At 40.6% G+C, this 23,051-nt stretch overlaps 2 protein-coding genes across 2 annotated transcripts; both read right to left on the minus strand.

Moving 5' to 3' along the window:
* Window positions 1-1,267: 1,267 nt before the first annotated feature.
* On the minus strand, window positions 1,268-4,774 carry LOC116044471 (myosin light chain 3, skeletal muscle isoform-like). Its single transcript, XM_031291674.1, is given in 7 exon segments — window positions 1,268-1,789; window positions 1,889-1,966; window positions 2,081-2,251; window positions 2,527-2,670; window positions 4,157-4,187; window positions 4,680-4,726; window positions 4,729-4,774. Coding segments are annotated over 7 exon segments (531 nt in total). The 5' UTR covers window positions 4,760-4,774; the 3' UTR covers window positions 1,268-1,760.
* Window positions 4,775-8,323: 3,549 nt separating this feature from the next.
* On the minus strand, window positions 8,324-19,628 carry lancl1 (LanC antibiotic synthetase component C-like 1 (bacterial)). Its single transcript, XM_031291673.2, has 10 exons — window positions 19,386-19,628; window positions 18,879-19,013; window positions 18,666-18,783; window positions 15,324-15,534; window positions 14,252-14,399; window positions 13,657-13,803; window positions 13,038-13,220; window positions 11,499-11,675; window positions 9,934-10,006; window positions 8,324-9,084 (listed from the first exon to the last, which is right to left on the minus strand). The coding sequence occupies exons 2-10, from the start codon at window positions 18,963-18,965 to the stop codon at window positions 9,008-9,010; spliced, it is 1,221 nt and encodes a 406-aa protein (XP_031147533.1). The 5' UTR covers window positions 18,966-19,013; window positions 19,386-19,628; the 3' UTR covers window positions 8,324-9,007.
* Window positions 19,629-23,051: the final 3,423 nt, after the last annotated feature.

The following is a 23,051-nucleotide window of genomic DNA, read 5'->3' on the forward strand; positions in this document are numbered from 1 at the left end:
TTCTAACTTTGTGTTTGCCGGCAACGGTTGTCAGTCTGATGCAATTCAGGGATTCTTGACTACACTTAAACATGCTATGACTGAAAATAAAATAAAATTGTATTTAAACTTGCTTTGGTTTGTAAGTTTGATTTGGCTCAAACACTCCCCTGCAATGTGTCCGTTGCAGAATAATGTTCTTACTATTTGCAGATAAATATAATAAGAATGTAAAAGGTTTCCATAAGAGACCATGTGTGTTCTGGTGTATGCTTTTCGCACAGATGGTTTCGCTTAAGGGGTAAATATAAGATAGTTAAGGTCACAGTGGCCTCGAGCAAAGTACAATGAGTAACAATAACAAATGTAACAGGAACAGAATGTACCGCTGTGCGTGAGAGCAAATGAGGACGAGACATAATACAGTGGCCCCCACCCTGGCGGGTGTTGTGTGAAGATAACAGTCCCGGTGCAGAAGAAGAAGAGGGGGCCCAAGAAAGAAAGTATAAGAGATGAGGGGAAGAATAGATCGGGGCTCACAAGGTCTGACAGTCTAGAAATACGTGGACTGGCTCCGTCTTTTTGTCTGTTGCTAGGGAAACTTAGTCTCTGCGTGCTTTGTGATCCCATAGATCTGTGTATTGAAACTCCGATGCTTGACTGATTAAACAAATGTATTTGACTTAATCTTATCGTCTTATTTGCAACAAATGCGCGGGGATATATAGGTCTTTTATTGGAGTCAGACACAATGTCCCAAAAGGGGGGACACATAGGAGGAAATCCCCAACACCGTCTTCCCTCACAGGTGTCAGCATTCCTCTGCGGTGCAGTAAGGGAGCAATCTGCTGTTTTTAGGCTGGGTGACATATCATCCATCACTCTCAAATATAAATCCTGCATACCCTATACTCTATATATAGACATACATATACTGTACATAACCAACCACCTCATACTGTATATATATATATATATATATATATATATACACATGTATATATTGCTTTTTGACTATTTGTATTGTAACAGAAACAGCTTAACTTCAACTGTCTTTGTTCTCCTTGTTTGTATCTGTCTATTTGTGTACTGTACACACCTACAGTACACACCTGTATGTTTACTGTGTAAATACAATTATTATGCCCTCAAGTTCTTATTTGTGGGAGGATGAACGGACTTTTGTCTTTGAAAAGTCATACATCTACACTGTACTGTTGCCCTATACTAAAGCATAGCTACAACTGTATGTATGTGGGAAATAAAAAAGATCAACAATCAACCCGTATTGGATGTACGTTGGAAAAGTTTATTCTGAAATGAACAGTGACGATAAACAAAACTTTTCAGGGAAGTGGGAGACTTTTGGCCGTCTATCCACGACCATTCTCCAGCACCTTTGGCACTGCTGGGCCAGTGATGGCGTGACTGAATGAGGTGGCGGTGGGAGTGGAGGGATCTACCCTCACTTGATGAGCGGTCACCCCTTCTCCCCCGTTCCTCACCCCATGCGGCAAGTGGAGACGCGCCCCGGGTGGAGTAGAGGCCATGTGATTGGTGGTATGCAATGGAGAGTTGATGGTGATGTCCCGAGAGAGGAGGGTTTGGGACGAAATGGAAAGGAAAACAAAATAAACAACAAGATGGGTTTGCTTCAACATCCCTTGTACATAGTCCTTGTCTTTCCTTGGTTGGTCTTTGGTACAGTGTAGATGTTTAGAACACTGTCAGGCTGTCTGTAGGTGACCTACAGTTTCTTTAGCACTCCTACTGCTGGCCTCTTACACAGACATGATGTGCTTGACGAAAGCTGGAGAAAGACAAACCCACGTTTAAATATTTGGCATAATATAAATATATATATATAATTTAAAAAAAAGACACTGAATGCTGGGAAATCAAAGCTTACCCTCATAGTGAATACTGCCGTTCTCGTCCTCCTGGCCGGTCATAAGGGCCTCAATCTCTGCCTCAGTCATCTTCTCTCCTGTAGACGCACAAGGATCCATGTCACTCTCCATTTCACACACATGCTCACATACTGCACGCGCCAAGCAGACTATATTTGTGTGCTTCTATATTTGGGGAACTTGAGACTCACCCAGGGTGGACAGCACGATACGCAGCTCAGCGCCCATGACTGTGCCGTTGCCCTCTTTGTCGAAGACGCGCAGACCCTCAACGTAGTCTTCATAGCTACCCTTTGGTGCGGCGTCAACCTGCTTCAGCATGGGCAGGAAGGCATCAAAGTTGATCCTCTTGTTGGCCATGTCTTTAAAAAAAAAAAAAATGTCACATGAACGACATCATAAGTCAGCACAGACCACGCGTTTGTGTTTAGACTGCTTTCATTCAATGTTTCAGCGTCACAGAAAACCAGCTGTTGACCACAGCCTTAAATCTACGCTTAGGTGAGTTCTACCTACTTGAAGACTCTCTTCTTGTGCTACTATTACAGTAGGCTATATTTTAGCATTCACCTTTATATCAGAATTGTCTTTTAAGTCTATAAGCTTTGTGAATGATTGTCTGCATTTCGCAACTCACCATCGGGGGTTGGGTTGCCCAGAATCTTTGCAACGTCCTTGTTGGTTGGGTTCTGGCCCAGAGCGCGCATGATGTCGGCCACCTGGTTGTAGGCCACCTGGTTGTCACCGACTCTGTCGAAGAGGCCGAAAGACTCCTTGAAGTCTGGCCAAGAGAGCGAAGAGAGAACTTTGAGTTCCAAAGTAATGACACAAGTTGGTCAAAAGAAACAAACAAATAAATGATGTCCTCCCAATACACTGGAAATGGGCCTATGGTAGCATAAGGGGCTTTGGAAAAAAAAAAACCTAAATGGCAAAATAGTGTAATCCTTTTTATGTTGATTTGTCTGTTAAGACATCAATGTTCTCTTTTTGTGTAGATCCATCGCCTTTGGGTTTTCTATTCTTAATTGTACAGGGTTCTTAGTCAGCTATGGCAGCTGTGTGGCACCACACTGTGTCGGAGGATCAGCGGCAGCAGAAGCCACATACTTTCGTCATTGTTCCCAGATAACTGGAAGCGACAGCTGTACCCAAGCAGAGAGAAGGAAGGTACAGAGTGGGGCCTAAACAAAGGTTGGCTATCTCTATGAATCCTACCGGGAAGCCAACTCAAAGTGACCTTTTTGATAGATTCATGTTCTGAACAGCAGCAGCAGGAACAGCTGTACCCTACACCTCCCTCCCCCCCCCCACACTTCTGACCCCTCTCCATTCCTGCCTCCGCTTGCATTTGGGAGGCATTTAGGGAGCAAACTGATACACCCCATGAAACGCCATATAGAGTCATGGCCCAATGGCCCTGCTCGAGTTGAACATAAGAATGCTGACTGTGTTGTAATCAACACTTTGTCTTGCATGTCCTGAATGTATTCCACTGTGGTATAAATGTACCAGAATGTGCAGAAGCAGCACTTCTTTCCTTTTTTTGGGTGCAAAGCTTGTGGCATTAATACATACCTATTAACTTGACACAAAGCACGTTGGCCCTCTAACTCTAAGACAAACTACTGGGAAATTACTACTATCTATCACTTCTAAAAGGAATATATTAGAACATTATGTAGACCTGTCCTCCCCCCATTGACAGAGCTACAACAGATGTCTTCCACGCAACATACGGTAATGTTTATAGAGGACACATCTTTCAGAATTGAAAAAAAAAAGTTGGGGATGGTGCTATGAGATCGCAGTTTGAATGTACTTGTGTAACAGGATGCTGCCAGGCGTGCATCTTAAACCTTGACCTGGGGATTAACACCTCTGCTGTGTAAGGGACACAAGACTGGGCTACGTCGGCTTAGAATAGACGCATCTCAAATTCTCCTTGCCAACTGGACAAGTTCGTGGAATAGCATGTGCTATGGCGGTCTTTAGTATGTAACTTTCTTCATCCCTTCTTATAACTTTTAGGAGTTAGTTTGGCCTAAAAGATTCAATAAGTTTGTTTATTGTGAAAAAAAAAAATCTCTCACTACAAAAATGACAAACTGAGCTGTGGAAGATACATTTTTTTTTACATTTTTTGGGGGGGGCTTAATCTAGTAACTGTCACCCTGCATGATTATGAGAGAGCAGTATTCTCACAACCCATTTTTCACATGCCAAGTTATTTGGATGAGGATGGATCTCGCTGTTTCTTCACTTACCCTCAATCTGGTCGGGTGTGAATTCCGTTGCCTGAAAATACACAAAAATGCAAATATACACAAACAAGAAGGAACATTTATGAATGCATACAAATAGCGAAATGAGTATAGAAGTTGAACATACAAAATCCAGTTTATTTTAAGATTTACTACCAATGCTAAATGTAAGAATTTATTTCTGTAAACTGGCAAAAACTGGACTAAATACATGTGATGCATGGTGAAATTCTAGATATCTGTATTATTGGCATTTGGATATATGGATGTATTTTAAATCAGTTGTCCTGGGCCCAAAGTAACAACCTTTTTCAACCTTTTTCTCACAAATGATCTTGATTTCTCTTCCCTATCACAATTTCAGTGATGCCAATTTAGACCCAATTTTGAGCTTATTTTGAAAAGATGGTATCCAAATCCAAATGTCACACAGAATTTTCCCTGGTAGAAAAAAAAAAAAAAAAAAAAAAAGTCTCCAATGGCACCGCCCCACCATAAAAGGTCCAAAACACAAATATGTACACACCATTTTGGAGAGTAGCAGCTGGAGTAGCGGAAAGACAGAGAAGCAAACCGAAGTCCCAAGACAGAGTGGTCCTGAGCCATGGTCAAAGCCCCCTCTTATTTATTCCGGGCGTGAGACGTCACGTATGCTAATAGGGCGGATCAGATGACACGTCGGAACATCTTTAACTTTCTTAGGGCAAACGGAAAGGAGAGCTGTGCGCCCTCTGCAGTGGGAGCAGGCCTTTAGAAGGGGACAGGGATATTTTTAGAAGGCCAAATAACTGTCAACGTGCATCTTGTCTCAAGATATGAAACTGTTTAAAATATATATATATATATATATCCTTATTTCTATTAAGAAAAAAATGCTTTCATTGATTTGGTATCTAAAGTTGACTTATTTTGGAGGATACACTGTTGAACCGTGACAGTGTGAAGAATGAAAACTCATCTACCTACAGTAGTGGGCCACTTCAGGGGCTCCAAGCCCAGAGAGCTCCTTTACAAGGTGGTATTTTTAAACAGTGAGAGTGCTCCTCCTCTTATGGTTAAATAACAGCAGGGCAAAAAAACTGTTTGGAAAGTTGATTTCATTCACGCAGGTTTTAACCCTCATGTTGCCTTCGGGTCAAATTTGACCCATTCTCAAAACTTCTATATCAGAGATATGGGTTTCTTTTTAACCAAATTACTCAAGAAATTAAGTACAATTGCAAGTACTTGATTACTACTTTCATTGAATTGTGGGTATTCAATTTTATAGCATTTGAAAAAATTCAAATGGTTTCAAAACCTGACTAAACTTTAACATACACACATCTGTGATTCTCCACCGACATACTATTAGTCAAAATCATTCATAATTTCAAAATTAGGTATAATCTCCTATAAATGAGATTTATTGATCATGAATTCCATGAAAAGCTGGTGTTAGTGAAAAATAGCATCGCAAATGTGGAAAAAAGTGACAAAAACATTGAAAAAAGTGAGGAAAAAAAGTGACAAAAATGTCAGAAAATGTGTCAAAAATATTTAAAAAACGGTCAAAAAAAGTGTTAACTTTGACCCAGAAGGACAAAAGTGCATGGACGACCAGAAGACAACACAAGGGTTAAAAAAGGCAACTTTGAGTGGCAGTTCACATAAGAACTGAATTTCATATACTTTCACAAAAACACTACTGCATGAGGTTTATGCATTACCTTTTCTTAGAAACTCGTAAATGAAAGAATCAATGCGCCAGATTATCTGCAATATTTAAGTAATACAGACGTCCCAAAGTTAATGCAGTTACATTGAGCACTATAATGCATTGGAGTGAAATGGAGGTTGTAAAACGATAACAATTGGTTAAGTTACCCAGAAGTAAAGACTTGCATAATCTATGTAGGTTAAATAACCCGAGAGCAGTCGCTTTTCCATCTCCACCAGAGCTCTCCATGGTGCTGATGCCAATATCAAAACGAATGTATTATTAATGCAGTAGATGCATAAAACACAATAGTAACATGTGCTATAAAACAAATTCACCGGAGTAACTATCTTTCTAGGCAACAGTCCCTTGCAAAATCAAAGAAATGGGGAAAATTGACAACTTTGTTATACTTTGTGGAACCAAATAAAAAGCGATGGTCCCTGCTTGCTTTTTCTGTTGAAAGTACTGAAGAACTTGTGATGTGTGTATTACTCTTATTCTAACAGAAAGTTAATTCTTTAAAAATTGTTATCTACTTTGTTGTTCCCCCATGTTTCTTATAAACATAATTCTTGTATTGTCTATGGCATCTGCATTAAATGAATACTCAAATTTGTTATCAGAAGTATGGGGCTTCTGGTCATATTTTCCAATTATTTGTTAAAACTGCAAAACATTTCCCATAAAATGATGCATGTCTTTTAATCTGTGTATACATTCATATGCTGACCCGTAACTTTTCACTGTGTTAAAAGGTTGAAGTAGTATGAGATGCAGTCCACATCCCAAATATCTAGCTCTGCACTTGCTACACAAGCTTCGGATGGCCACTGTATATTCAGTATGATGTTTTAAACGTTTTTTTTCCCCCAATAATTAATGGAGGACTGTACTTGATTTCGTGCAGTGTACAGTGAGTGTCTTTTATGGACCGGAAATCTTTAAATGCTAACTTAAAAAAAATGTCAAACTGAGAGCATTTGGTTTGGGAAGAAAACCTTTTTTTCAAACGAAAGTTGAGAGGAAGAGCAAGTGCAAATACACATACAGGCAACGTGCACAGGATTAGAGGAGCTCACTACCAGTGTGAATAGCTTCTGTATACATGCTGTCAGACCATAATGGTTATGTCCTGCAGCTGAATAACAGAAAATAGTTGGAGGCCATTTGTGAGACGGAGTGAAACCACAGTGAAAGACATGTCCAGGAGACCACGCCCATGGACAGATGAGCTCTATTTTTACCCCCATTCCTACTGTAGGTGTTCAGTTTCTCCTTACGCTGGGCCAGCTCTGTGGAGAAAGGGGGTGGAGAAAAGGAACGCTCCTGCTCTTCAAAACTCCCCCCCCCTTCTGACAGCAAACCCTCCAAGACCCATGCTGGAGTCATGTCAAAAAGAAGCATGGGCAGTGGGCTTAAAAAAGAGTGGTGGCATTGTGTCGTCGCATGGTCAGAAGTAGTGTTACATGAGCCTTATTTGGAATAGAGACCAGACCCCGAGCCAAGTGGCCCGAGGAGGATGGGACGGAGGATTTTTTGACACCTTTGTGGCTTCTTTTGCAAGCTATATGCCTTAAAACGGTTTTGTTTTATCAAACTTCTCATCCATTGTCTTTCTTTCTACAAAGTATTTTCAACTTATACAACCATGATTTTGAACCGCAGAGTAGCTCCAAAACAATCTGCTTCCTGTTCGCACTGGCGCGCGCATGGCCAGCGTATGGGAATGGTCATGTGATATGCGTCGTCAGACGTGTTAATACGAACCAAGATTGGTTCTGCTGCTGGAGCTAAAACTCTTTGTGTCGAAGGAGATTAGTTTTTATGTCTCAAAACGCAGCTTAAAAATGAAAACGTAGCAGTGTAGATGTAGCCCGAGCGTTTACAATGACAGGTGTACGTCTTCCCCATTCCTGTTAAGACAGTCCTTACATAATTAACGCTTGTGTTGTCTTCCCGTCAACCTTGAAAAAAAAAAAACACACTTTTCTTTCGCCGTTTTTGACACCTTTTCTTAACAGTTTGTTTTTGCTTTTTCCAACGTTTTAAATTTTTAAATTTTTCTTCTACACATCTTCAGCGCTTATTTCTACGTCCCATATTTTCTGATATAAAACTAAAATTTGAAACGGGTCAATGTGACCCGAGGTCAACACAAGGGTCAAAGCAGATCACATCATGGGCATTTAATACCATATTGTAAGCAGTATCCATACATCTACTGAATATGGAAAATGTAACCTGATTAGCATAACATTTGACTGTCAAATAACCTTTTCATGAAGTGACAAGGTGAATGTACTTAATTTGCCAGGTGGTCAATTGTCACATATTAATTCATTATTAATTCATTAATTCACAGTCACATATTAGTTGCAGACTCTCTGCTGCCCCCTTGTGGCTTTTCCTTGCTGCATCATTTTCACCAAAACAAAAGCAGGAGGCACTGAAATTCACTACAGAGCGACAGCTGTAAAAAGACATGATTTATTGCTCAGACAGTGCAAAGGACAGGCAACAGTTTACACTCTGGGGTTAATCCCCTAACACATGGTACTGCATTATATTTAGTGCATTGTTACTAGCTTTGCTGTTGACTCTGAAAAAGAAAACAGAATAGCAAACCAAAGCATCCATTTCCTTATCAACATGTCAAGCTTTACAGAATAATAGAAATACACAGTTGTTAAGGGTTAACAAAACACCATTTAGTTTTACCACAATTTTATTTGATGTTTTGACAGCCATGAAATCAATTTCTTTCCTTTTTGTTGAAACTGTCAAAAGACGTCACAATCTGAGCAACAGCCACAGTTTTTAAAGCAAGAATTTAATTTATACACAAAAAAAAAAAAAAAAAGGAACCAAAAAAGCGAGGCAAGCTCTCACCTTTGACATTTCTTTTGAGACAATTATGTAGTTGAGATGCGAGTATAGGATTTATCCTGTTAATAACATGTAAAGTTCCCGGGAGAGAAGAGCAGGAAAAACATGGCACAATGTCGTGTTGTTTGTGAATGTAGTGTGTTCATGCATGTGTGTGTGTGTGTGTGTGTGTGTGTGTGTGTGACAGAGAGGAAAAAGTGTGGAGTCTTCTCCTTGTTATATTTGCCCACAGTGTGGGTGGGGGAGGACTACCTGTGGAGAAACTTTTACACCTCAAAGGCTGGGAACCTCGCTTTCATTGGCTGCAGAATGTCGGCCAAGAAGTAGATGGTGCCGGCCATGCCTGTGAACACAACGCGACATGGTGAGTTTACAGCTACGGTACCAAAATGTCACAGACACAATACGGTGCATCAGTAAGTGCAAAATTATGCAATGTTGCAACTGTGAAAGTGTCAAACAGTATGGTGACGTTCAGTGTGCCAAATGCAGGAAGACTGCATTAGCAGAGAGAGAGAGAGAGATCCAGTGGCCACCAATACAGATGGACATCAACAACAAAACTACTGAGGACGTCCTCACAGTTTACCCTTAAGTTGACCCATTAGCTGTGACAATCGCAACAACAACTGAACACAATAAGCAAACTTGTATTTATTGCAGGGCTGTTTGTGTAGCCTGGGAAAACCCTGACGAACTTCCGGCAAATTAGATTTGTCAGTTTGCATTTCAAGCCCATTTCCAATTTTTCCAAATCGAGGCACCAATCACAACCGTTGAGGCGGGCTTTACACGATGACGATAGCGCAGCGATGGCAAGCAGCTTTTTTGTTTACATTCAACAGGACGGCCACCAAAGCGCAGCAACCCGTTGATGCCGCTGTAGCTGCTACGTCACCCGGATCGTTGGTCTGATTGGTTGAAGGACTATCCAATTGCGCCCAGAGGCATTTGAGCGGCGTCCGTTGGTAACGCCCCTTTGGAAATGGGCTGTTAATGAACCTTCCCCAGACCCACTCTCAGTTACAACTGAGAAGGGTCTGGTGTCAACCAGGCTACTGTTTTTGTCGTTTTGCTTCCTGTACATGTACAAATGTATACATAACTGTATTTGTTTTTTGCCAAACCAAGCATTACAAGAACAGGATTCTTGTTTTTTGCAAGCGGGACATGTCATCACATATTGCATTACCTTCAAAAAGGGAGAAGGGAGTGTCAGGTGTTCGGCATCCATGTTTGCCGTAGTTCATGCACCAGTCAGCAAACTGGAGAGAGACAGAGGGAGACAGAGAGACAGGCTGTGTCATAATAACATTCCTATCACAACAGTGGACTGGACCTGAACAGTCTCAGGAGAACGAGCAATGTCAACAACTGCAAAAAAAAAAAAAAAAAAAAAATTGTGCTCCACTCAGTGAAATCTTAGTATCTGTCGAGCCATGGGATTATGACCACAAGGTCGCTCTGTTGCACTGGAATTTCTGGGTCGTTGTAAATTATAGAGTGTGGTCTAGACCTACTCTATCTGTAAAGTGTCTTCAGATAACTCTTGTTATGATTCGATACTGTAAATAAAATTTAATTGAATTGTTGCACTGGGAGCTTGAAACAGAGCTTCAGCAGGACATCTGAAGAGTCCATTTCCATCCGCTATGAATAGATTCATATTAATGACAGTACACGTGGGACTCGTGCCACCTGGAGCCCATCCAAAGAGAGCTCGCTACCAGTCCCGCTCGACAGCTACCGACCTATTGTCAAGAAACATAAAAGGCCCTGCCTCTCACATGCCCTCCGCTTCTCGGATCATTTTCGATTTTAAGGCTGGGCGAGGGGTTACAGAAGTCCTTTTGAGCGGAGTTTAGAGAGTGTCAAAGTCAGAGAAAGCCAAGGAAAGACAACATCTAAAAAATCTAAATAAAATGACCTATTTCTTATGGCATTATATACGGTACATACATTAACTTTTATAGTATTAGCTGAACGAGTAAGGAAGCATTCAAATCCATAGACCAGTAGAGGCAGTGGAAGAACTTGATTGATTTGCTCAAATTGTATGTCTTAATCAATAGGCTTTAGTTAATCAATCAATCAATCTATATTTCAATCCTCTCAAATATGTATTTATTTGAGTTATTTTGGCATAGTACCAATACTAGAAGTGAAAACAAAGAGGCATGCGTTCCGTATGCTTGTTGCATAAAACATATACATAACACAAACTTAGCTATACCATAGACTTCAATAGCAGAAGCTCTCGCTCTAGCCGTTCGCGGTTTTGCGGGCACGGTAAACGTTTCTATGGCGACAGCGAGTTGGACCAATCAGAGACGTTGCAGTTACGCTTAGGATTGGGGGTACTGTAGTTTTTCTCCATAAGATCGCGGAGAAAACATGTTTTTTCTTAAAACGAGGGTTGATTTCATGCAGCCTTCTAGCTCCTACAGGAGCAGAAACTTCCGTTTCACAACCACGTAGCTCTGGGTCAGTCTGCCTTCTGATGGTTTAGACATTATGGCTAATAATCTAAATCCTTAAGGAGAAAAAATCAATGTGATTTTTGCTTCCGGAACCACACTGTTGAGCCCTATTCCTCACTCTAAAACTGTGAGGCATTCATCAAAGTATTTGGAAACTAATTAAGATGGATCCACTGCGGGCATTCCACGATTAATATTTGCAGTCGTTTGGTCCCTCAAATGGCTGCTGCACTGTGTGAATGATGTAAACGGATTACATCACGTTATGTGCTCTCACCATGCAGGCTCTGTAAAGGTGCTTGGGATCCTGCGTTAGCCGGTAGAGGGCCAGGAAGGTGTAGGCGTTTCCCGCCGCACCGTGACACAGCCCGTAGCCCTTCTTCAGCAAGCCACAATGCCACACCACCTCGCCACACTGCAGGGCGTCCTCCAGGTACTGGGGTACTCCGAAGGCCTGCGACAAAGGGAGAAAAAAAAAAAAAGGAAGTGAAAATAAAATGTAAGGATTGATGTTAAGGATCAAAAAAGGGGATAGGGCTAGAAAAGTTCTCCTTTTTTAACATGGAAATCCTTATTTGAATCATTTACAACATCCATTGAAAAGTACTCGTTTGCCGAGTATTTTGTTTTTGTTGGTTTTCTTGCTTGTTCTGAAATGTACATGTTCTAATTTGTCTTTTACATTTCTTTTTAACATGTTCAAAATAACCTTAATCAAGCATCAAGCATGTTTCACAAAAAGGATGAAGAATTATGACCAAGAAAGTCAGACAAAATCATGTAAAAAAAAGTGATATAAAAAAAAAAAAAAAAGGCCTTTAATGAATATGGGCAAGACATTAGAAATACACCGACGCATGTCGGCTTGAGCCTTCCTCAGGGTGTGTTAGCATGTTTGTTCAAAACGTCACTGTTACTTCAAAATAAGAAATGGAAAAAACAATATTTGTGGAGATGTGATTCATATGAATCACCTGACATTTCAAGCAGCTAAATACATTTCATACAATACAGTGCCTTTGAGATTAAAAACAGAAATTGACTAAACTTCACCACAAGATGGCCCCATGACTGTCGATGAGCTCTCTTCTTGCTCTCTTCTTAATCTCTAAACGATTGGACTCCATAGCTGCATCTCATGGCCCTTATTTGATAGCTCCTCGACTCCTCCTCGGCTTAACCGGAAGCTGTTCTGTCCCCCCTCGGTGAAGGCCGTCTCAAAGCTGTAATTTCTGCCCTGAGGACTGAGCATCGAGGAGGGATCATCGAGGAGCTATAGGCGAGGATGCACGAGAGCAGCCTTCCCGGAAGCCGTGCAGCTGAAGGAGTTGCTAACTCCGCCCAAACAGCTGACATATTCATGTGACGGTTCAGAGGAAAGGACGTCTCGTCCCTCTAAAAACACATTTGCTCGTTTCCTCTCTACTCCCATGATTTCCTCGCGTCTCCCGTGCCTCCTTGGTGGGAGGGACTAAGACGCGAGGAAGGGAGGCAAGTGGAGGAGGCAATTTCTTTCTTTTTCTTCCCAGTTTTTTGGGCATTTTTAGGCCTTTATTGACAGGACAGCTGAAGAAATGAAAGGGGAGAGAGAGGGGGGAATGACATGCAGCAAAGGGCCGCAGGTCGGAGTAGAACCCAGGCCCACTGCGTCGAGGAGTAAGCCTCTATATATGGACGCCCGTTCTATCAACTGAGCTATCCCGAGGAGGCAATTTAAGCGACATGAGAAGCACCTCGTGAATGACCTTTGGTAACTGATAGATAGTGAACGTCTCACATTTTTCAAAAGAACTCAGAACTCCCAACTCCTTCGTACCTTGTATGCCTGCAGGAGCATGTAGACCACCCCTGGGGATCCGTGGCACCAGTGCACCAGCAGGTCGCGATCGTCTCCGATACAGGGAGGGTAGTTGCCTGTGGGGAATTTCAGACGGCAGACGTGGTCGACGCTGGGCTTCACCAGCCTGTGCACGTACTCCTCCACACAGACGAAGCCGGGCTGCGAGGGAAGAGATCGCACCGTGTTTACAGATGAGTGAAGGAGTAAGAGGTGGAAGAATCAAACGTGGGGCAATTTTGGTAGTTTGACAGAAAAAGAAGAAGAAGTCTGAAATCAACTTTTGAGCCCACCTAACCTAGCCTGATAGGCACAATCATAATCATATCACACTGGGCTGATTAAAGTTATAAGTCACTTAATAAATTCATCAACAATTGGAGTGCTCTATCAAGCAAAATTGCCAAATACACTTCTGGCTTCTCAATGGTGAGTGTTTACTTCTTTCCTTTGATTTATATCGTATTGTAAATTGAATATCCTTAGCTTTTGGAGTGTTGGTCGGACAAAATAAGCAATTTTAAAATGTCATCTTGGGCTCTGACAACCCGGGATGGGCATGTTGATAGGTTTTTATAGGTTCAGAGAGCAGTTTTACCTGCATGAGGTAGTAGTAGATGCCTGCGAGGCCGTGGGCGGCGCCGACGTACTGCTCCTGGTACCACTCGAACATCAGAGGGCTGTGGTTCTGGACCCTGAACTTCCTGCTGAGCTGCTCGCCTGACACCAGCACGGACTCGCTGATCTGAGGACGCAAACAACACATCCCGCCTCACAAACACACCTAACCTGTACAAGAGCGAGCAGATAAGCAGCCAGCAGTAAATCAAGACTGCTGGGGTGGGGGGGGTGGGGGGGGGTGCAGCAAACTAGACGGTGAAGAAGCAGGATGATAACCTGAAAAGTGATACTTCCCATAATTCTGTTTCACGTTTAAATTTAAGTTTTTAACATCACGTCTTTTTCTTGAAGTTACACCCGACTCTTTCATCCAATTTGGTTCAATGTCCTCTTTGTCTATGGTTACTGTATAAAGATCTTTGTATGTACCATTAAGGACAGTACTGCCTAAGAAGTCATGGATGATCAGTCGGCCAGTCCGGGATTTAGAAAAATAAATAATAATAAAAAATAAAAAAAAGTCCTTTTTGAAGTGCAATTTCTGTCAGACTGTGCCCCGTTTCTAACCATACCTGCTGGATGTACTGCAGTGGGATCCTGTCTTGCCCAAGCTGCTGGTTGATGAAGACGAGGGAGTAGAGGTAACCCATCCGCCCATAGAGCAGCTCATCAGGCAGCCCGCCTACACCTTTCACCACATTCTGGTGAAACTGCAGCAGTCTGGGAGAGTAGCACAGAAGACACAGTGTTCATGAATCGGCAGGACCTTGTGTCATGAGTGACCGACTATTGTGATATGTCACATATGTCACATACATCGTGAATGAACTATCCATGATGACCCATAACGGTGTACAAAAAAAATAATAGTATAATAAATGTGAGCACAATCCTACCTCTGGATCAGGAGCGATATTCACCCATTGTGTTTGAAGTAATGCTCTGGTTCATCCAATCAAGTGGCCACAGATAAACAGTCTGACCAATCACAAGCATTTAGTTTAAGCAGCATGTTCCCAAACACTGTTGCAGCGACATGTGAGTGCATTTCACTACACTGGAAAACAACACCGATTGTTCAAAAAGAAAAAATGAAATAGCATGCTCTAATAGCATCATTATTTCTAGTGAAACTATATTTAAGAAAATACACTGGTGCAAAAAAGAAATGTATGTTGCATTATATATTTGATCTATAAGCGTGATCATATTTTATATATAGAAAATTGTAGCTAAAAATTAAAATATTTAAATATAAATATTATTAATTATTATTAATATTATAAATATTAAATAAATATAATATATAGAGCTGCGCAGCTCTATATGTCCATATTTAGCCGAGTAATAATACCTTTGCAAACTACATAAACTGCATATTATAAGTACCTAGAGTGCAAAACCACCACCAAATTTAATAGATTTCTCTGTTTGCAGAATACTATGTCTGGCAAAGAAGACTCTTTCTTAAATGTGACACAATGTGATCGGGATCAATTCATTACAAGCCTGTAATACGAAACATAAGAAGCAAAAAAATTAACAAAAAGGAAAAAGTATGGAATTACATACCTAAGAAACCATAACTATCTAAACAAATACCTACAAAAACCCATATGGCATATATAGGTATTCCCGACTGACCTGTTGATGCACTCATCAGTCTCTTGCACCCTCTGCAGGCGATGGTAGACCACAGCAGCGATAGCCAGGGGCCCTGCATCTCCACATAGGAAGGTGACGTCATGACGTCGGGTCAAGCACTTCAGACTGCGGCTCACATATTCCAGAGCTCTCTGAAGCAAGGAGGTGTCCCTGAACACGTTGTGGAGGTGCAGGTAGAGCAGAGCAATGCCTGTGGACAGACGGATACACGTTATTGTTGTAAACTTTGGAAGCCGACTCGGGAAAGTTGGCCGTTTCAAACCGTAACTGAAGAAAGGCTGCACATTTGGTTACCTACAGAATCTAACCTAATCTTGGAATATGTGCACAACGCCGAAGAACGAAAGAGTAGCGACTGAAACGCAAATAATATGAAATCGAAGTAGAGCTGAAACAATAGGTCAATTAATCAATTGACACAAAATGCAAGTATTTTGATTATGGATTCACATTTTCAATAATTTCTTTAAAAAAAAAGGAAAAATTGTGCGACTTTTTAACCCTTGTGTTGTCCTTGGGTCAAATTTGACCAGTTTTCAAAGTTTTTTTTTTTATATCAGAAACATGGGTTATATAAATATGGGTTTCTTAACAACCAAATTTTCCCCCAAAATAACTTGGATGCATGCATGTACGTTGTATGGAACCTATACAACATAAACATCCATGTTCTTTGCAGGTAAAATTAATGATTACATCCACTGAATTTTGGTTGTTTCATTTAATTTCATGGCATTGGAAAAAAACAAAAAACCCAAAATGATAAAATGGTTTCAAAACAGCATCCTGACCGAACTTTGACATAAACCAGTCTGTGATTCACTCATCATCTGATCGTAACGATTCTATTAGTCAAAATAATTCATATCTGCTTTTTTCAAACTCAAAAATTAGGTATTTTGTCATTTTATTAGGTTTATTGTCCATGAATTTAAAAAAAAAGCGTTGAAAAGGGACAAAAACGTTTTTAAAAAAAAAAAAAAAAAACACCAAAAAAGATTAAAAAAAAACCCCACATTTTTCAATTTTGACCCAGAATGACAAGCTCATGGACGACAGTGAAGACAACACAAGGGTTAATGTGGATTTCTAATCAGTGTGGATGGCAAATGCAGTCGACTGAAGCAATACATTCCTCAATGCGTGCTATATTGACGGAGAACGCTAAGTTTGCAGCGGCAAAACGTGTTGATCTTCCTGCATCCATTGACATGACAGGGATGTCGTTGGAGGCAAGGAAGAACTACAGGCTATTCAGCTTGGATTTCGGCTCCACGCAGCCAGGGGGCGTGATCTGGATGGCGCTCAAAAACAGAACTTTCTTGTTTTCTTCCCTTGAGCTGTATTGCAAACGCTCTGCGTTTCCAACAGCTAAAAATGGCATTCCAAAAATATGAGCGCTGATGATATTATGGACGATGATACATTTTACAGTGTCTTGGCTGACTCTGATATTCAGCCATATTTATTCGAGCCAGAGTATACGGCCGAAGAAATGCAGCAGAGAGAGGCCGAGGCTGCGGCAGGGAGGATGTGGCCGGCGGGGACCCTCCAGAACCTGAGCTGAAGGACAAACACAGACTGGTGGTGCCTTTGCTCATTTTGCTCTTCTGATGCCAACAGAAACGGAATCATTCTGCTGCGTGGGCAGTTTTTGTTGTGTGTTGTTGTTGTTGTTGTTGTTGTTGTTAGTGTGCTGGAGATATTTTTCAGGAACTCAAACTGAAAAAGACAACCAAGAGCAGCAGGGCCGAGAGGGCAGAGGATGAGTGAGAATTGATGTCACCCGAGGCTATTGTAAGCCATTTTTGTTAAGATGCCTTTTAGCAAATGCTGAGTGAACTTGAGTTGGGCTTTTATTGTGAAATGTAAAAATGGAAGTAGTGAAGCTGTAATGGCTGCCATGGACAATGTGGAACATTATAAAGGAGCTGTTGTCCTCTTGGTTAGGACTGGGCATCGAGAACCGATTCCTACTTGGAATCGTTTCTTTATTGGAATCGTTTGGAGGATTTGGTTTCAAATCTGATCATGGGTTCCAAATTTAACATGCGCAAGTTTTGGTTTCGGTAGCGGCCAGGCGCTTGTTGTGATGCAGCCATGGAGCACAGTAAGCGGAATCGAGAATCGATAAGAACCGGAATCGAAAGGAAGAACCGCAATTGGAATCAGAATTGTTAAAATCCAAACGATGCCCAACCCTACTCTTGGTTCATGCTGGTTTGGACTGTGGAGCCTCAGGGTTTTTTGTTTTTTTTTAAATTACCTGCATACATTTTTATTACCTGCATAAGTATAGGCGTAACTCCTAACCCTCGGCTACACTTTTTTTTGGGCGGGGCGTCAGTAGCTCATGCAAAATGCAACCTGGCAAATGTAGACTCTGCGAACTGGAAAACTCAGCTTTCTCGGCCAACATGGCACGCAGTTATGTAACGTAACCCCAGCGCACTGAGTCAGCACCGTGCCAGTGTTCACCGGACTGTCAAAAAAAAAAATTTCCTTTTTAATACTAAATGCCGTTCATATGGTAACTTATGTAGCATTTGGCCTTGTGTGCTCTAATTAACTTGGCATACAGTTTTGGAAGATGGAAATAACAGGACTAACAGTAAGTGAGTGCTGTAAAGTGAATCTATTAGATTATTTGTGCTGTGGGCCTTCTTCTTATCTTAATATGCTAGGGCAGCTAGGCTAAATGTAGCTGTTAACGTAAATGCACTCCGTTGTACATGTTATTACTTCTTTAAAAATGCATGTTATGTGCATTCTTTTAAGAAAACAATTTGTTTTAAGAAATGTCTTATGGTATATTGTCTGTAGAAGTGTATTATTCAACTTTTGTTTTTGTTAAAAACAGAAAAGAAAATTGCAATACTCAATGCTATAGAATTGCAATACTTCTAGAATCGCAATACATGAAAAATTGCAATACAAATCGAATCGGCACCCAAGTATCATGAAAGAATCGAAGGACAAAAAGCATTACGACCAAGCCCTAGAATCTAAATCATGGATTTTGAGAAGTAATGATAAATATTTGGAAAAGAAAGTTAAAGTGTTAAATTTGAGAATGAAATGTGGTGTTCTCTTACCTTGTAGGACTATAGTTTTTAAATAGGGACATTTGTTTGTACTGTTCAGTAATTTGCTAAATAGTCTTAAAAACTAACATGAAAAAGAATTGATAAGATCGTGAACCTGCCTGCAAAAAAAAAAAATAATGTAACCTTTATTGTCATATTGCCCACCACTAGATCAGTATGAAAAATCGAAGCATTATCAAAACATTTTCATGCACGCATGTAATGGTGTTCTCACCTGCCCAGCCGGTGTAACTGGTGCAATCTCTTGGGTCAGCAGACTTCAGGCCATTTTCCATGACAGCTAAAAGCTCACTGATCTTGCTGCTCAGTCGCTGGGCAAACTCTGCTGTGAGCTAAAAGACACAGAAAACGTTAAATTATGAGAGTTAACGTATTGTAATCAAATTAATTGCATGCACATACGCAATATACGTCCTTTGTACATTACCTTTCCTTGACAGTCAAACAACGCCTGTGTGGACGCAGGGTTTCCATCATAGTCATGATATGGATTCCTCCAGGCTCTTGTGTCCATTTTCACAGTTTTGGCTCTGCTAAATATCTGGGCCAGAAAAACAATAATCTGCAGAGAGATGAGGCAATGTAAGGCGCAGGAGACAGAAGACTCGACGCGAGTGTAATAGAAGGCTAAAAATAGTACGCAATCGATCTTATAGCGAAATATCAAGCCACACAACGCAGTAAGCCTCTTCTGTAGAGCTACATACACCCACACACGCATAAAATAATGACAGCTTAGCCCGCTATAGCTTCTGGTTAGCTAAGCTACGGCGCTAAGGCTAACGGCTAACATTCGCTTGTGCAACTACTGTCGCAATAGCATAAATTAACACATTATAACTTCAATGAATTGGAGATATGCAATTTCTATTCAAAGTCAAGAATTATGGTAACGTTAAACTGTAGGATTCAAACATTGAATAGGTACAGTTACCTCCGCTATTAGTCGTGCACTGTTGATGCCAAATCTTCTTCGTCTTTATGTTTTCCTGAGGGGGGATTGTAGCATTAGCTTGCGCGCTGCTGCCACCTAATGCTACGCAGGTGTTACTACAGCTAACAAGAAATGGATGCTGTGGTAGTGGAAAAAGTCCTCTAAACACGAATCACAAAAGACACGAAGTACAGAAAAAAATGTAAATAAATAAATAACCAACCATCCCCACAAGACAAAAAGGGAGATGCATTTTAATACTAGAGTGATAAATACAAAATACAAAATAAGTCACTCATATATTGAAGTAAGTCCACTTACTTCCTAGAGCGTTACATTGTTGTCTGTCTGTCTTCATCAGGTGATTCATTAGAAGTTTGTGCAGTTGTCAGTCATGGAGATACTTTGTTAAGACGTGCAGCTGTTAAGCTATCATCCATTTTCATTTTAAGATATCTCATCTATGTTGACGTAAAAGGGAGCTTCAACAACTCAGCAAACTACATCCTCCAATGAAAAATGAAAGCCCTGGAAAAAGCCATTAAGTGGACCTTGATTTGTTTTTTTCAAACAACTATTTCCAACTTCAAGAATGAACTTACATTTCTTCAAATCTCCAAATCAGAGTTATTCTTTTTCAATATCAATCCTTTACCTAACATTTAAAGGAATAATAGTAAGGAGTCCCAGATTCCCTTGCAAAAAATGCATACAGTATAGGGAATATGTGTAGTAGAAATATTTTTAAAATATTCTAAAAAAAAACATGAAAAACACTGGGGTATGCTGATATGGTCTAATACTCCATACACTGTTGGGTTTTAACTAACAATGCATCATGTTTTATCAGTTTATTTGTATATTTTGAATGTAAAACTATATATTTTTTGCAACATAACTAACATGCCAGAGACCATAAACGTATAAAGCCTACAATATATTTATTTGGAGGAAAAGCACAAAGGCCTTCTTGCATTTCCGAGTAATTTTATTTTTCAACTGTGGACCCACTCAATGAGACACAGTATTACGTTGCCATTTTATAAATGAATGAAATAACACAGTCAGAGACGGATATGGGGAAGATTGCTTTGATCAAAGGTGAAGCTGAAATGACCCTATTTAACAAATCACAGACAAAATGGTGAAACAGAAACCAAATGGTGATCTATGCCCTTATGTATTTGGGGACTGCATGACATGGAGGTCTTGTGTGCAAACAGAGCTCGACCTGCGACAATAGCTGACTTCAATGCACAATGTTCCCCGTGGAGCCGTGAATGACTTTATCACACAGGTGTCTAATCTCAGACATTAGCCCATCAACATGAACATTTCCAAAGGTTGCACAATCAATCAGGCTTTTTATTTCACCGCTGTGGTGGCGGTACACTTGCATAAACTGCTGCAGCACACATGTCTATGCTGAAATGTCCCTGTGGTCTGGTTTATGTTGGACACACTAAAAGAGCTTCAAAGATTCTCACATCTGAATACAAAATGTGGATTTATGCTATCACTACACATTCTACATGGGCTAACCATGGCTGTGCGGCATCATTAAAGTTCTGGGGAACAGAACATATTTTACCCTCTCCTCCTAGGTGGTGACATTATTAACTCACTGCCATGAAAACATGTCATTCGTGTGGATGGTGATTATAGTTACTGTAGTCGCTGGTATTGATTGGCACACTGCTAAGTCTCAGTGCTGGTGTTCCACATTCTCACTTATTGCAGAGATGGAAGCTGCACCAGCCCTGTAATCTCCCCCTTTGAATGTTCAGCCCTATGAACGGCACAATGTGGAGAAAGACTACATTGTTGTGGCAGCAAGACATTGCACATTCAAAAGAGAGAGAGTGTGCAATGGGATACGTCCTCTGAAGGGCTGTGATTACTGTTCTCTCTTTGTTAATATGCCTCAGTCGCTTCACCTTTCTTCCCATGTTTCATCCTCCTGATTCTCTCTGGTTTTAGTTGGCTTTCTGCTCCAGACTTAGTTAACATCATCAAAACAGAGTCCTAATTAAACTACGCTATAGACTGAACATGTAGTCTGACTTCAATAGGTTCCCACAAGAGTACTGACATGTTTTTATACAGACAATCCTTTGTGACTCAATGGATAAAAGCTTTAAAAAACAATATTAATTATTGAAGTTTAAGTTCCCAGCCTATTTTAAATTTTTTTTGTTAATTTTTCTTTTGCTTACTTCGAGTTGTCCAAACCTTGAACACTCATCCTGACTGTATGCAACAGAAACATTGAGTTGCTTAAATGCAGGATGTGTTGTCCTTTTATGCTCCCAATATTAATGATGTGTGTAACCTTGTCTTTGAGAAGTGCAAATTAAGCTGACACTTAGATTGACCAAAGCACCAGATTTGCTACAGTCATCACTGTCACTCTTTTGTTTACCGTCCTGTTTTAATGTGTGTGTATGCTCCATTATTTCCCTTCAGTTAGAAGAACTTGGCCGCCCGTCATTTCCATATCAACTGACCGAGCTGCAGGTGAAGGCTAGTCATTCTGCACAAAGTATAGAGCCTTTGCTCATATACCTGGGGACTGTTTTACCTTGCCTTGAGGGACGGGGAATGGAAATGCGGCTCAGAATGCAACACCATTCAGAAGGAGACCTTCGGGCTTGATTAGAACTTCTTGTTGAAAGACACATTATTGACCTGAATCTCCCTCCCACTGTGCCACTGGGAAAACCAGCTATAAATATGAATTAGAGGAGATATTGATTATTGTTTTTTCTCTTTTTGACAACAAATGCTTAAGCCTTGTGATGTCTTCCCATTTTTCTGAGTCAAATTTTCTTTTTCGACACTTGGGAAAACTCTTTTTCATCGTTTTTCCCCCGATATTTTTGGAACTTTTTTTTTCGATTTTTTTGACGATTTCTTTCAACGTTTTTTTATAATTTTTTTCCAAATGCCATAAAATTGAATACAACACCCAAATTCAATGAAAATAGTGAACTGATAACTTACTTACTACTACTAGTAGTTGTTTGGAACCAGCCACGGTTTTTTTTTGTAACAATTTGTTTGAAAGAAACCCAAATTTGTGACATAGAAACTTTTTGAAAATGGGTCAAATTTTGACCCGAGGACAACAGGAAGGTTAAAATAGTCCCCAACAATTGTACTATTTACTCCTGTTTCATGACGTTTGTTAAAAAAACTACAGCGCCCAGCTGTTTTGGGAAATGAATTCCCCTTTTAAAGAAAATTAAACTATATTTTTGAGCTGTTTTTAAAAATGTAAGGCTTAGGAACCAATGGGCTTGCGGCCATTGAGAGATGGACTAATAATGCATTGTTGGTTTTTGTCTTTTCATTTGTTGCATTAACGGCATACTTTAAAATCCACAGTGGAGTAGTATTGAGTACACAGTACCTGTGAACTAGAGCCATAGAAACACTTCTTAATGGTGTTACCATGGTAATGGAGATATAGCAAATGAAAGTCACACAACATGTCATACTCACCGAATAAATATGATCACGTGAATACAATCTGACAAACCAAACTTTGGATCATTTGTGACTTCTTTGCCCCTAAAACCATCTCCCCTCTCTGCCTCTCCCACCCACCACCTCCCTGTTGATCCTTGAGATTCACGTGGCCGGTTTTTGGCTTAGAGTGTGTGA

The sequence above is a fragment of the Sander lucioperca genome, chromosome 24, assembly GCF_008315115.2.
Source record: "Sander lucioperca isolate FBNREF2018 chromosome 24, SLUC_FBN_1.2, whole genome shotgun sequence".
Taxonomy (NCBI): Eukaryota; Metazoa; Chordata; class Actinopteri; order Perciformes; family Percidae; genus Sander; species Sander lucioperca.

Coding starts and splice junctions, on each gene's coding strand:
- lancl1 (XM_031291673.2), bottom strand. CDS start 18,965: ATGGACACAAGAGCCTGGAGGAATCCATATCATGACTATGATGGAAAC. Junction 13,221..13,656: donor TCTACTACTACCTCATGCAG/GTAAAACTGCTC, acceptor CTTCCCTCGCAG/CCCGGCTTCGTCTGTGTGGA. Junction 9,085..9,933: donor TCCCTTCTCCCTTTTTGAAG/GTAATGCAATAT, acceptor TTGTGTTCACAG/GCATGGCCGGCACCATCTAC.